At 35.7% G+C, this 16710-nt stretch overlaps 1 protein-coding gene across 10 annotated transcripts in view; it reads right to left on the bottom strand.

Annotated features, from left to right (window-relative positions):
• The window catches only part of LOC123866334 (proton channel OtopLc-like), a 77694-nt gene that overhangs the window by 24870 nt on the left and 36114 nt on the right, over nt 1-16710 (bottom strand). For all 10 annotated transcript variants that reach the window (XM_045907841.1, XM_045907840.1, XM_045907838.1 and 7 more), the window contains one exon: nt 6547-6792. In XM_045907841.1, the coding sequence (XP_045763797.1) occupies nt 6547-6792 (246 nt within the window). The remainder of the gene's footprint in view (nt 1-6546; nt 6793-16710) is intronic.

Here is a 16710-nt window from a genome sequence, read left to right as displayed (position 1 = left end):
CTCGAAACCACACCATTCATTTGCGACGCTATGGAACAAACCACTTTGAATTTCCTATAGCTATTACAATAAAATAAACGGGCTATGTATTTTAGGTATACACCAAACTACTAATTTAATTTTGACTTGCAAATTCATTCGCGTAGAGATAACTTGCAGTTCAATTCTTTTCCGGTATTGTTGTTTGGATACAAATAGATCAGTTTCTCGTCTAAACACATGCGAGCACAGGTAGTAAGTAAAGTAAAGTTAGTCTAAGTTAAACAACATTTTCTTTGGAAAGGGAAACCTTTTACCAATAGTGGAAAAAAATCGGCTGGTAATAATTATCCTATTTATCAGACTATGTACTTGCTATATACAAGTAGAAGTAACGTTATAAAATAGGTATATTAAGTAATTATTTTTGTGGGTGTGTAAATGTAATATAACAGCAAATTGATAAACATCGAAAGTATAATAGAATATAATATCAACTTTCCCAAGTTATTTTCACTTTTTTTTTAATTTTCAGACTTGCGCTTGGCTGTGTGGAGTGGAAAACGGATGCCGGGAAGATTATTTAAAGTTTTCCAGGTGGTCATTTTGAAATTTTCGTTATCTGTTTTCATAATGGTAATACACATTCTGTGAAAATTTCAGTTCTCTACCTATTACGGTTCACGAGATACAGCCCGCTGACAGATAGACGGACGGACAGACGGACAGCGGAGGCTTAGTAATAGGGTCCCGTTGACACCCTTCGGATACGGAACCCAAAAAAGACAAATTGACCAAAAATTCAGGCACATATCAAAACAAAGCCGATCGCTGGCGGAGGCAGTCGCGCGAAAGCCGATGTGAGTTACGACAGTGACCACATAAATCTCTGCGCAACACCAGACTATTACACTGAAACGGTTCAGGAAAATGTATTTTCTGCAGGATATTGAAAATGAAGTTAGTTTTATTGTTTTACCACAATTTATTAGCTATCTACATTTACTATCATTGAAGCTTTATGTTTATGTACTTCACAAATAATATGAAAATGAGAACGTAGGGAGAATAATAAAATAGGTATGACAGAAAAGTATTGCGTAAAGACATTCTCTTTTATCGCGTCTTGGATGTTGAAAATCAAACCAAAACAATGATTAAGTAAGTACATTAAAATATATATATATATATATTTTTTTTTTAAAGAATATTAGTCATTAGAATATTAGTAATCATGACTTACATTCCCCTTTCCCATCCAACTAAGCGTAAAGCTTGTGCTAGCAGTGGGTACGACAATAGTGCAACGGGTGGGGTTTGAACCGCCGACCTTTCGGATTTCAGTCCACTCCTATACCGGTTGAGCTATTGAGGCTATAAACAACAATACTTAGTAGTAACAATATTTAGTAGTACAACATTTGAGACTTTTTCAATGCGTAGTTACTTAACCTGCACTTTAAAGATGATTAACATCATAACGCTAGGAGAAAATAATATGCAAAAATGTTTGTTAAATATAAACCTAAATCAAATAACATGACCAACCAAGGTCACTAATACTGCAAACTGCAAACTTGTCCCATTGACTATGTCCATACACATAAGAATGTAAATCGATAATGCCATAAAACAATAGGATTTACAACAGTACAAATCCAATCGCGTTCCACAACAGAACATTCGTAACTACCTAAAATCACACAAAAAGCTTTACAGCCTCATCAGTCAATTGAAAATTTATATTCCCCACTAGATGCATTATTTATTATTCATTGAATCATTCGTCATTATCGTTTAATGAATACATTACACATAGGTTTATCATATTTTGATTGATTAATCAGGTTTACTTATATCTACCTGTACGTGTTTGCTCGTATATTCGTATTAGGTTTGTCCTCATGTAGGATTGAGTATTTCGTTCCGATTAATTTTTTGGTACGCAGTGCTTTTAGCTAAATGCTCAGTAACTAATTTTCTACACTTTTCAAATCTTTTAAAACACTGAAAGGGTAACACAAGGGTAAAGATGAAAAGGCAGAAACAGGCCAAAGAAAGAGGAATGCTGCTGAAATGACATGGGCGAGAAAATGGTAGGAAAAAGTTATTTGCAAAAGGACTAGAAACAGCTTTACCTACTACTATATACTAATACTATAATATTATAAAGAGAAAATCTGTTATTTCGTATGTAGGGAGTAATTTCCAAAACTTATAATTATCCGATTCTAAAAAATATATAATTTCATTGATAGATCTCTACATTTTCCTCGAGTACTATAGGACTTTAACTATCACGTAAAATAAAGCCACGGGCAAGATCTAGTTTATTTATAATAATCCAACAGAGGTATAAATAGAAATGAAATATTCGAACTCAAAGAAATCTCAAAAATATCGTAGCCACTACAAGCCACAAGCGTTATTGATTTATGAACCCATTAGAATGGTTAAACAGTTTAGTGAAACCTAGACCACACTGTAATTCAGTGCCCGCCGCGCCGCTTCCTCCTGTCTGGATATTATGGGAACCTGATACACTCCAACGGTAATCCATGCTGAATATTATATTTCGAGCAGAAAATAAACGCAAACAAATCCTCGGAAACGTTAAATTTCAAGAACTATATTTGGATGCCTATTTTGGGTTTGTTTACTCACTATATGGGAGTGACTCGTGTCTTTAGGACATAAATTAAGGTAGTCGTGATGGTAATGGTTAGAGCCGTACATTCTTTGTGAGGTAACAGGTTAGAAGTTTTAAGCTTTCTACAAATATACTCGTAGTTTATTGAAATTGACTGACCAAGCTCTCGTGAAACAAGATGATCCGTCATAGGTATGGATATGAATAAAATTAGGAAAGACATTAATTGACATAAAATACCAAAACAACATGATCCTTTTCTTTTTCCGTGCCTCAAAAGGAAAAACGGAACCCTTATAGGATCACTTTGTTGTCTGTCTGTCCGTCGTGTCTGTCAAGAAATCTGTAGGGTACTTCCCGTTGACCTAGAATCATGAAATTTGGTAGGTAGGTAGGTCTTATAGCACAAGTACAGGAATAAATCTAAAAACCGCGAATTTGTGGTTACATCATTTAAAAAAATATTAAAATGTGTTTCAATTTTCTAAATAAGATAAGTAAGTATACCAAATCATATGAAAGGGCTTTATCTGTACATCCTAAAAGAGATTTTTATTTATTTTTATGTATAATAGTTTTGATTTATCGTGCAAAATGTTGGAAAAAAATACCCGAATATGGACCCTCAGTGCGCGAGTCTGACTCGCACTTGGTCGGTTTTTTTATTTTGAGAGTTTTATATAAATGAGTCATATCTGCTTAAACAGTTGATAAAACTAAGTTGTCCCTTCGACGGTGTTTCCAATAGATTTCAACATTTTCAATTTTCACCACACTATCCTAAACTAAACCACACTTATAAACTAAAACAAACATAAACTAAGTACAGACGAAATGTTTTCCTGTGTGCCTAGTCGGAGTTTTTTAACCTATTCGATCGCGTAAAAGTTAACTGCGTTTTGTATGGAATTGAAATAGCGCCATCTAGTGACAAGAAGTGGAAACATAATTTGTGAGTGCGAGTTTTTTACGTCCTCGGGACCGACTATTGTTTACCGACTCGCATGCGAAAGTGACAACGTGAGCGCACGTGATTGGTTGATTCAAGAACTATGCGAGTGCGAGTATCAAATTTTGACAATCCGCGAAGTAAATCGAGTAAACACGACGCTAACGCGATAGTTAAGTTGTCGCATAGATTTTTACAGTGAAAGTTGAGTGAGGAGATAATTTTAAAGACATTTATTTGCATTTTTCAAGTTTAATTTAAAGGACTACGATTTAAAAATTATGGCAGGGCGGTATTTTAGTCAAAACTACTTTTAATTTACTTTTCTAGGCTCTAAAAGAATATGTGTTCATAAACATAATCAGTTTTATAAATCACATATAGATGGCGCTGTTGTTATTAACTTATAGTCTTCCACGTAAAATTATTAAAATATCTTGTACGATGCTACGAAACCCTTAGAGTGCGAGTCCGACTCACACTTGACTCATTTTTAATACATAATGATGACGTACATACTATACCTACCTACAAAGACGATGATTTCAAAACATAAACATAGAGAGTAGATATAACCAGTTAAATTTTGATAGACAGCTGCTTCCATACAATCACTTCATAGAAATTTCATTCTAAATTTGGTTGGTTTATATCACGACGCCAACATTACAAAAATAATAAACGCCATTCACGGTGAGTACACGCGTATGGGCTGGTTAGCTTCGGTGGTATCTCACACTCGCTGACTCGCGATTCTCGATGCGTTTGAGGTTAGCTCGGTTAACGCAGTAGTGAAGTCATTCGAATAATTTTGTGGATCTCCCACTCGGCACACTGAAGTAGTTGCTAATACCATGCTAGCGCCTGATCGCGACTCAAATGAATTTGGGAAGTTTAACCAAACGACTAATCTAACTAATTTACCTGGCAGGTTGACGAAGTTGAGTTTTCAAACTTGGTATAGCTCGACTAAACTCTACTGTCTAAGTCTAATAATAACTCTACCTTATTCCAAATTAGTAGAACCTTCAATACCTACTTTTGCTTTGTAGTTAAAGTAAAGAGATTAGAGCAAAGCGAAATTATTAATCAATCGCAGAGAAAGACGATGAATGATTGAAGCATTGAATGAAGATGTATGAAAATATTTAGACGCTTCATTAATCGTGCTTTATCAATTTGGTATCAATAAAATCAATCAATCGTCATTATGATCAGACGACCTCCCGTGTGCTATCCCAGTGGGAGGTCCCGGGTACAATTCGCGGCAGAAGAAATTTGGTATAATTTCAAAAATTAGCTTTGCCATGGTCTGGTAATCTTCGTGGCTAGTTACCATTAACGATATTAAACCATTAAATTGGTTACCATCTAATCGGCAAAGCCTGCCTGGTAAGCAATTTAGCTTTCACGTACGACGATGCCGTATAAAACAGTTAGTGTAACTGGTTTAATAAAAACTGCTATACCACTACCAGGTGAGCCCACTTCAATATTAGACTTATCACATACTAGCTAAAGCACACGACTTAGTTCGCGTGGATATAGGTTTTTAAAATCCTGGATTTATACCGGAAAATCAAAAATTTCTCATCTTTGATTTTCCGGTACAAAAAGTAGCCTATGTGTTAAGCCAGGGTATAATCTATCTCCATTGCAAATTTCAGCCAAATCCATCCAGTAGTTTTTGCGTGAAAGAGTAAAAAACATGCACACATACACACATACTATCACTATTTATTAGTATGATCTACCGTGAAATCACAATCAAGGATCAACGTGTAACTAAATAAAAAAGTCTAATTAAGTACAAGGAATATTCGGGCATAAGGAATAAAATTAAAAAAAGAACACGAAGTTGAGATAAATTCGGATATGAACCCCTTCATCTCTACTGATATAGTGAGATGAATCACATTAAAACAAACAGAGTAACATACACATAACCCAATATATTAATATCAAACTAATTTTAGCTCATTTACATAATAATGGTCGGCTACAAAGCCATTGTAAAGTTCCTCGAATTATGTAAATGCTGAGTAGCAACCAAATGATGAATGAACATCATAATGCGCTACAGAACCAAGTTGGGGCAGTAATTAATTTGATTATGGCTAAAGTTCTTTCACTACTTCCGTATTGTGACAATGAGATTAAAAGTTAAATGATTGACAAAGTGGAAGTCGGGTAAAAGGTAGGTATATAATATTATAATAACATAGGCTAAGGACTATGGTATTCGTAAATACATGAGTTAAAATTATGATAGAAATTTTGATGCCAGTGGATTAACTAAAGAAGTAATTTAAAAAGTTTTCAAAAAACCTCCCAACTGCAGTTTGCACTGGATATTTTTCAGCCCGCACATTAAAGCGCATAAAATCCACCATTTCAATTTTCTCAGAATTTAATATACCTAGTGACACTCGAACCAGCAAGGCGAACCTAATTACGTACCTATCACTTATCAAAATCGGTTAAGCCGTTGAGTAGTTACGAGTGAACACAGGAACAGACATGCATACATACTCGTACAATACAGATCAAAAACATAAACCTCATTTTGGGTTTCGCCGTAGTTGGGGAAAAAAAAAGCTTTATGCGACTTACAACGTTCAGGAAATAGACTTCGTTTCCATGAAAATAGCACAAGTGGCATAGCAAGTAAATGATATTTCACAAGGGAGATGACGCTTTTTGTACCGGACGTGCCGATACACCTCATCAGTCCCATGTGCTTATTCATAAACTCGAAATAGAATTACGAATAGATCAAGATTTATTCCTAAATATTTGGCTAAGATGGTAGATCACTGCTTTGAATAAAAGGTATTACAATATGCATTATGCACATAATCCTTGTGGTGTTAACTTGCTGAAAATGAGATTAGTGACTAAGATTTTGGTGTAATACAATGTGTTTTTCAGATATTCTTTCAGTTATAGCAATATTCAAGATACAAACCTTAATGGTGACTCCAAATGGACTCGGTGCGAGGAACAAGACGGTGCTGGTTGGTGTGTTGGATGAGCTGGTATGGGAGGGGGACTACTGTGTCTGCTCAGGGTTTCAGGAGACACCAAGGCGGCGCCCGGAGATGCCGGGCTCGGCAATGGCGGAGCACTGCTGCCAGATATCTCGGAGTCCACGTACGTCCCCCGGGACACGTGGGAACCTCCCGACATGTTGTTCGCCGGTATCGAGTAGCAGCTGAAACAAAAAAATTGGTTAGAAATAATTTGTCTCTGTATAAATATTATTTTTTAGTTAATCAAATATATACACATTGTTCAAGTTATAATTATAACTCTTATTAATGTTCCATATTTGCACATTTTTGGTTGTTAAAGGTCGAGACCCAATAAGATGATAATTTTATTATCTAGGTATGTTTTTAAGTAATATTTACAGGGCAGATAAAAAACTGTATATCTAGAATCAATGGACTTTAAATTTATTTTAATCGAAGACAAACTGTGTACGCGTGTTCTATTTATTATAGTTGCGAATACGTCGACATGGAATATAAAGTGTGCTTTCATTAAAATATGGTTATAATATAAAAAGTTTCGCAGACAGAGAATCGAAAAATATTAAAAAAGGGCGTGTAATGATACAACATAATATTCTGTATAAAACATAGGAGTTTAAAAGGATCGTGGTACTAATTGCTTTTACAGCTTTAGTCCCTTTTTATAACAGGGAGAATAGTTTAGGTGCATATTTAATACCAACGTCTAAGTTTTCCTGTTACAAGTAACTTTAATTCCAAAATCGTTTCTAAATTAAAACTTTCTTTTGTGATCTATGGTGAATATTTTAAGTAGGCTAAAGATTCCCAGATATATCCTTGTGGTTAGGTAGCTCTTCACTCAGCTATTTGCCATCTGTGATAACTAGCTCAACCTAGCTAATTTGGGGCTCAAATCAACAGATCGTAGAAATAAAAAAGACTAACTATAATTTTTGTTGGCGTCAGGCATACGTATTATAATGCTATCAATTTATGTCAACCATCGTATATTGTGCGCACACATTTCAGACTCGCTATCGAGTAATAGCCCATGAGATCTTATCAACGTCTCGGTACGATTCGATGGAACTCAACGAACTCCGAATATGGAAGCTAAGGATAAAATGGAATAAGGATGAAATGGGAAGAAATTGATGGCTCAAGATTTCCCGTCTATCAATCGAAGACGTATTCTGTTCACTCTTCGATTTTAATGGAACTGTCTAAAGTTTAACGAATTCTGTGATAGATAAGCTTTTAAAAACTCAATTCCATTTCAAATGAACGTAATCCCAAGCTTTAAAGCTATTCCAAATCAATTCTAATTTTAAATTGCGTACGTGAACAGATCAGATTTTCGTACCTGCTGCTTTTCTTCACATTAGTATTCTAATTGGTTTACACGGTTAGTTTTGTATTGTTTTGCAATATAGCTGCTACCCTAAACTGTCACTAATTTCCGTGACTTCGGACGCATGGATTTACAATAGATTATTTAAAAATCCCATGGGAGCTCATTTATTTATATTTATTTAGCTAAATCACCCTTCAGACCTTTTACGTACTATATGCGTGCAAAAAATCACATCGATCCGTTGCTTCATAATACACATACATACCTACATTTTGTTTCTTCTTTTGATTGGCGATGCTATATTACTATTCATTAACGAATACCTATATTTTTCAGGTCCGTTGTCGCTGAATAGAGTTGGATTGGAAAGCCAGCGATATAAATGTAGGTACGGAATACGGATACACAAAAATAAATAAGATATTTTTAGTCACGTGCCATCTTTCTAGCGGAATTCAATAGGTGCGATACAAGTAATAATAAGCCGATTTATTGCCCCCGCTACTCGTAGATGCCGAGAGACGCGATGAAATGCCGACATCCGCTGCAAATGAAATGCCAGTTGACAAACTTCGCTTTCAGAGACGCCAACTGCTTAATATTCCGGAGATCGAATTCCGCAGTGTTGTCACTGTCGTCTATACCACGACACTGGAAGTAAATAAGAGCAGTAAACAGTTTCTCGTAGATATAATAAAACCTGCTGAAAAAATAAGGCATTTATTATTGAATGCTGTATTTTTTGATGATTTTAATTCGGGTGGTCAATTAAGAAATAAGATTGTTTTGTGGTCGTTTTTGTTTTACGATAAGCTCTTACAAAGTAATAGTACACTTTATTCTTGTCACTTTTGATCACAAATTTTCAAAAATAACCAACTTTTACCTCCGACTTCATCCGCGTGGATTCCTTTATCTCTCGAAATAAACGTAGCCTATATCCTTCAAAATCGGTTAAGACTTCTGCTTTCTGTTCGGGGAATTCGGAGTTTAATCCCTATGTGGATCTCGAACTCATATCTATTTGCGATTTAAGTTATTAATTATCTCTTGGTTGAAAGAAAACATCATGAGGAAGCCTGCATACCTGAGAATTCACCATAAAGTTCCCAAAGGTGTGTGAAGTCTGCAAATCTGCACTTTACTCGCATAGACTATGCCCTATGGCCCACCCATCTCATTTTGAGAGGAGATCCATGATCAGTAGTGAGCCAGCCAAAAGTTAAAGTGATGATGATTATCCCTACATGTAGTGTTCATGCTCTGTGCCCAAAGATAATGATAGGGCTATTTAATGCTTTTTGCCAAATACCGTTTAGGGGACGCGACTAAGGTTTGACCTGATTTTATCCTATAAGTTCGTCTAGTGTTTCATTAAATTCTAATTGCCGCCTATTAGCAGGTCATACAATAACAGCAGGGAGTATTTCCTTATCGATTCCTGTCAAAAGACAATGACCCCTTTGTACAGTAAATCTGCTTTTAACAAGGAACAAAAGCTTTGGCGTTTGTGAACATTTCTGTTAACGATATTAAGCTGTTCTTCTTTTTATATACTTTGAATGGATTTATCTGTCTACGAATAGTGGTAGGTAGGTAATCCCTTGTAGTAGCAGTAAAAAGTAGGAATACTTTTAAAAGAATACTTTCAGGAGAAATCCATACTGTCCATATCCATACTAATGTTATAAATGCGACGATTTGTTTGTCTGTTTGCTGCCTTTACATGGCCCATCAGCTTAATCGATTTTGATGTGGTACAGTGATAATTTGTATCCTGAAGGCAGACATAGGGTACCTACTTTTTACCGCGAAAAATCAAAACAAAATAAAATTTTAAAATTCAGCTTAGAGCTTCAGCTGGTAAACCTGTGTTTCATTCAAATAACCCACCCAATATATAAAATGATATCTTTCAGATTTCCACTGAACTGAAAATCGGACTATCTCTGGTTTACGTTCAGTGAACCACAGACAATAAAATGACGTTTAATTAAATGATCGCGTCAAAATAAAGTACTTTCCTAGACGAAATCGAATAACGTCGGGCGACGAGCGCACCATTTCCGCATCCAATATGGCAGTGCTTGATTTCCGGTGCCGTTTCCCGCGTAAACGGTTTACGTTGGATTACATGGTACGTTTATTTTAATCAACCTCCGTTACAGTAGACTCGATATGTAGATAAACATTTAATGAACCTATTCACAGAACGAATAAATTGAAATTAAAGCAACTCACAATAATCCATATTGATCAAATATTATAATTTAAAAAAAGTGTATCTGTTGGCTTTTCATGGTCCACCCGTTTAACTTATTTTGGTGGATAGGTACAGAAGTAACTTTTGGTCACGGAAAGTAAAGAGTTTCCATGGGATTTCTAGAAATTGTTTAACAAAAGGAAGGTGTCCTTCACCTTCAAAATACATGTTATACTATACTTATCTATAAAACAGGAACTACGAAACAGTGGCACGGTTGGTAGCAAGTCGCCTAAATCCATTCACCCCTATGTACCAGTACAAAGGCAAAAAACAATTTTAACGAGGCCCAGTCACGAGAAAGAGACCCGTAATTCTCTATATTATGGAATGCAATGAATTTGTTGAGAAGCAATTTTCTGCTACGATTTTTGCAATTTACAGAGACTGCTGGCGTATATAATCGCAGTAACTGCTTGTATTTAAGCATTTAAGAGTGCTCTCCATGGTCGACCCAATTCGAGTGTGAGAGCATGCTATTGCAATCAACATTACGGGCGGGACATACTCAAAACCGAGATACCGTGATGCGTGATCATCATCAATGATTGGTATTACGATTGCAAATTAAGTAACATTTTTTAACACAAACTAAAGATATTTGAATTTACATATAAGCAAAGTTTTTCTTAAAGCCTAAAGTTTTGCAAGGATATTTTTCTTTAAGTATAGTTTATTTAGGAATTTAAAAGCATAGATAATGGAGATATAAATTGATATCTGACTTAGATCTAGAACAATAAAATAATAGAATACAAATAGGTACTTTTTGAACGTTCAACGATTCGAGTTGGTTTATAAAGTATTTATCCTTATCAGATTGCAGTAAGCTCCTATATATTATGGTAATAGAACACCGTGAAGTGACACTTTGTTAATGAGTCAAATGGTATCCTATTTCAATAAAGCATCTAATGCGGTTTAGTGGATATAAGTACCTAACCTAATTAGCCCTGAAAATTTTCTTTAAATACTTTTCTTAGCAAATAACAATAATTATTCAAAACCAGAGGTAGGCGCCATACACAATGCGACTCACACGCTACCTATTTTCACAAGTTTCACTTAGGTAGGTATTTATTGCGAAAAGATTGTATAATGATCGGTGATGATGATTAATTACTGATGGGTACAAAATCGTAATTTTATATGGATCAGAAGTGTAATGACTAATTATTACTTATTAAGTAAAACTGCGACTTCATGGGCATGTTCTTGGCAGACGTGTTTTTACTTTTAAAGAAGTCAAAAATAGGTCCTTTAGTCCTTTTGTTAATGTTAAAAGAAAATATGAAATAGTAAATCCACTAATTTGAAATCGCAGATTTTTAAAGCAAGTGTTTGAACTACTTACTGCGTTAAAAACTTAAGTTTTTCATTTCAAATGCCTAGCTTTTAATGAACCTGAGACGGTACCTAATGCTCGGTAAGAATAGAGGGAAAGGTGAATCCGTAGAAGTTTACACGGCTCATTGAACTCTGCCTGTCTTAGTTCTAATTAGAACTGTAATACCCATTTTTATAACCCAACTGGCCTTCCAAGAAACAAGTTCGACAGACCGTTTTGAAAATCGGATTCCTCGAAGATAGCACGTGTAACACTGACAACATTAGATATAAGACAAATTCATTCATGAAAATATATAGAAAAATTAATTACGCAAGGCTTTTTTATTACTAGAACTTAAAAGCTATCAAGTTATTTTTCTCAATGATTAATCAATGCTTGCTACACAAAGAAACCAAAAGAAAATAAGTGGCAATAAGGTTGCCCACCATATAATATGTAAGTAAATAACTGTTAGTACTACTTATGTAGGTATAGCCTGATATAGCAGTGTTTTCAGGGTAATCAAGTATGCAAATGTGGTTGTTCCGGAGCTTTTCGTTTACTTTGTACCTACTTATTTGAAAAAGTCAAAGCGATTGGATGAGCGCCTCGCAAGTCGCAGCCACTGTAATCTCTTAATGAGTTAAAGCTAAAAAATACTTATTTACAACACGATTTCTACCGTTAAAGATTGATTTATCTTATAGACTCGCTATCCTGACATCATCCACTGAAATGTTATTGACTACTCATATCTATATAATACTTATACTGTCTCTTACACGGACAGTTTTCCTTAGAGCTTATAGCATCGCCAAAAAAAAGCTTTTTGGCGCGACTGATCGCTCCACACCGCACATAACATACAGTTTCCTGTCGCAGCAAAACTAAAACGTGCGATTTTGACATCACCACATTCAAACAATCAAACACCGCAAGCCGCCCAAACACAACACGCCATCGAAACAATCGCTAAAACGCGCGATTTAAATATTGCAATCAAACGCAGAAAGTCGTCAAAACGCTGATCGTTGACGCTAAAAGTATTGTGTGTGTTAGGGCCCTTAAATATCATGAAGAAAATAAGACTTCGAGACTATCTTATCAAAAAGTTATTATTTATTACCATCATAATTTAAGACATTTTTCGGCTAAGATCAGGTAGAAGAATCACAGGGTCATAAAATATTGTCTGTAACGTGCAAAGTCACGTAAATAAGAACTAACTTCCAAACTTAGCCACAACGATAAAGTTTGAAATATATTTAATTCGCCCACATAAATCACTTTCACTATCTAAAATCTTACTAATCTTTGAGCGCCAGTATATTATCAGACGTATACTTGCTATATACGAGTAGATGTAACGTTATAAAATATACTATCGGTGTCTAATAGCAATTGAACTAAAGTACCAAAGATTGGGTAGTGAAAATTGAACTTAATTTGACGAAGCATAGAGTAGATTTCGGGTAAGCTAGCAGGGTTATTATGGTTGTAAAACTAGAGTGGTTTAGCGTAGACGGTTCGTAGCGTTCGCTTTCGTTGGAGCCTGTTGGCCGCCCGCCCAGTGATCAATGGGCGTCTGTAGTAAGTGACTTTTTACGTTGAACGTAGTTTTTGTACTTTTATGCCAAGAGAAAAGGATAAAGGAATCAGTTACGGGGATCGTTCTCTATACGGGCTTAAAAGTGAAGTCGAGCTTTGAAGGAATGATTAGTTTTTACAAAATATACGAAAAAGGTGATTTGTCCAAGCATTTATATTGTGGGACAGGGTTACAGTTAACTGTAGCAGTGATGCTGATATCGACTAGTGATGGCAGCTCGAAAGACTCTACTTTAAATTTTACTAATTAGAAACTTGTTGTGTACCACACTAAATTGCTCGGCTATGTTTTGAATTTTAAGAACTAACTTAGGTATTTTATTTAATCTTGAAAACGTAAACATTGCTATCGAAATAAATGAAAGAAAAGCCTGAAATATATAGACACTAAAAAATGTGCATGTAGAAATGAACTACAACAAAATGCGATGTGACGAGTCTAGCAAAATAATACACATGTTCAAGTACATCGATGGTCCATGACCAGTACCTACCACAAAATAAGCGATCTGTATATCTGTCATGACTGAGATGGGCCTTTTTGAAGTCTAAACGGACAACTTCAAACCTTTCATATATTTGTGTCTATTTGTTCGACTCATAGTTTTACTATCAGATGTTAGTGATAATAGTATCAGAGACCAACAACTTAAGGTACAGGAAGGTTAAGGCTGAATTAGCCTCGAATGCATGCAGAGCCTCGATAGCTCAACGGTTGAGGAGCGGACTGAGTTCCACGGAAAGGTCGGCGGTTCAAACCCCACCCGTTGCATTATTGTCGTACCCTCTCCTGGCACAAGCTTTACGCTTAATTGGAGGGGAAAGGGGAGTGTTAGTCATGATTAGCATGGCTAATATTCTTTAAAAAAAATTAGACCACAATATAGATGATGACTTGGAGATATGCGCTTTTCTCACTAATTGACTACTCTACACCACGGTCAATCTGTGATGATACTCATACAATGTCATATGCTTGTTACACAAGAGCTGACACCGTGTGTGGCTGTTACCACACAAACCGCACATGTTTACAAGACGTCCCATATTATGTGGTTACATTCAGACTTGAGCGACTGTGTAATGAAGACGTACCTAGGTACATCTATCTACCTACTACAAGTCTACAAGTCATATTTTTAACCCCCGACCCAAAAAGAGGGGTGTTATAAGTTTGACGTGTGTATCTGTGTATCTGTGTGTCTGTGTATCTGTGTATCTGTCTGTGGCACCGTAGCGCCTAAACTAATGAACCGATTTTAATTTAGTTTTTTTTTGTTTGAAAGGTGGCTTGGCTTGATCGAGAGTGTTCTTAGCTGTAATCCAAGAAAATCGGTTCAGCCGTTTGAAAGTTATCAGCTCTTTTCTAGTTACTGTAACCTTCACTTGTCGGGGGTGTTATAATTTTTTAATTTACACTTGTATTAGTTATAGATCTGGAATGAACTATGGATAGTAATTAATTGAAAAGCGATGGTTTATGTTCCTATGCTATCATACATAATAGTATACCTACATCTAAATAGGTGATAGCCTAGTGGTTCAGACATTGGCCTATTGGGGGGTCTGGGTTTCGATCCCGGGAAAGCACCTCCAACATTTTGGAGTTATGTGCCATTTAAGCAAATTAATATAATTTGCGTACGGTGAAGGAAAATATCGTGAGGAAACCTGCAAGCCTGAGAGTTCTCCACCTAGTTCTCCATAATGTTCTCAAACGTTTGAGAAGTCTGTCAATCCGCACTTGGAGAGAGTGGTGGACCATGGCCAAGCCCTATTCATTCTGAGGGAAACTCGCCAGTGAAACCAGCGATAGGTTGATGATGATAATAATGATACGTATGTAGTACTTTTTATGAAACTGAACCAAAATAAACCGGTTTAGATTTCAGGAAAATGGAAAACTATGTCTAGCTATCAGAGACATGCTCGAAAAGTGTAGTATTCCGTTGCCTTTATGGAGTGCACGGCAGTATGAAGTCTGCAGTAAACAATTAACACAATATTTTGTTCCACAACACGGCATGTGGTCGATACCGCGGTAGCCGGTCATGTTTACAATACTTGCATTTGGTTACACCGACATTGTTAAGAGAACCCTTTCAAAATGTCGTTACCTTATTTATAGTCTCTAACCTACACCAGAGCTGGGGGGTGATTCGTTAACTCAGTGTCTAACACTGAATCAGAGCCACCGAGCTCATATTTTGACATTGAGTTATATCTATAAATAGTTAAGTGTAGTTAAATCTATACATATAGTTGTAGTTATATATCGACACCTCCCACGTAAGTTGTTGTAAGCCACAAAATTGCCATTTTGCGTTTTTTACATAACAATGTCTATTTTTATGTATTTTATATGTTCAATTAAAAAAAATCCTAAAAATGTTGTTTTTTAAAGTACTTATGAGGCGTATAATGTTGTATGTTTCAAACGAGGACGACGTAAAATATCATATTGACCTTTACAACGTTTTATGTGGGGTGAAGTCGCACGTTTGCGCCTCGTATGTAACAGATACAACAGATCACGCCGGACTTCAGATGAAATGTTTGTAACTCAAGACACTGATATGTCACGGTTGTGTTTACATTTTTTTATTTCATTATCGTATTTTAGTAATTTAATAGTGATGCCAAGCTAAACTATTGTATAGATTACATACAACAATTTACGTCGTTGAGGACACCCAAAAACAGTATTGTATGATGACATACAACCGTTTACGTTGCAGAATTATAATAAATTTTGTGTTAAGTGATACATACAACATTTTACTTCGGCATTTATTTCTCAAAATTTTGTTGTATGATTACATGCTATATTTTACGTTGCTATGACATTGTTTTTTTTCTTACATACGACATTGTATACAATAAAACTATGTTAAAATTTAGTTTGATGGCGACGTAAACTCATGATAGTCAATAAAATAACTAATCGGCTCATCATACCACTAGGTTACTATATAATTAACAAAAAAATCATTACTACAATATATAATTTCAGAGCCTACCTTTCCAATAAATAGGTTGGTAGAACCTGCCAGGTGGTGCAGTCCAATTTCTTTACGGCCTATCGTCCAAAAATAACAAATATTTTTTATGATTTTAAAGCTCATGGCCAGAAAAAGGCCAGAAATGACTTCTACTGTAGTCTTCAGCAGATGCACCTTCCTACTGGCAGATCTCTATTGTACAAACACGTGACTTATGGATCTTTAATTTCGTTTTAAAGATACCATAGAGCGGAAGAGGAACTCAAAAGTATTCACGAAAGATCTGTCTGCTAAACAGGGCATGCTGATACGACAAAAAACTGACAACACCTCATTTCAGCTAAACTTGAGCTCTTGAAATAAGTGGAGAAGTTCTATGGACAGTTATACACAATACAACACAATACAATACAAAGACTTGTTGAAGATTTGGCTAAAGATCCCAGAGCTAAATTGACGGGACACTATACCCAAGATATCCCAGATGCCAGTTTATACGAGATAAGTATGGCTCTCAAACAACCCAAGGATAAAAATTCGCTCGGTGATATCAGAATC

Source organism: Maniola jurtina, chromosome 6, assembly GCF_905333055.1.
Source record: "Maniola jurtina chromosome 6, ilManJurt1.1, whole genome shotgun sequence".
Lineage (NCBI taxonomy): Eukaryota > Metazoa > Arthropoda > Insecta > Lepidoptera > Nymphalidae > Maniola > Maniola jurtina.
This window is presented reverse-complemented; position numbering and strand designations above follow the sequence as displayed.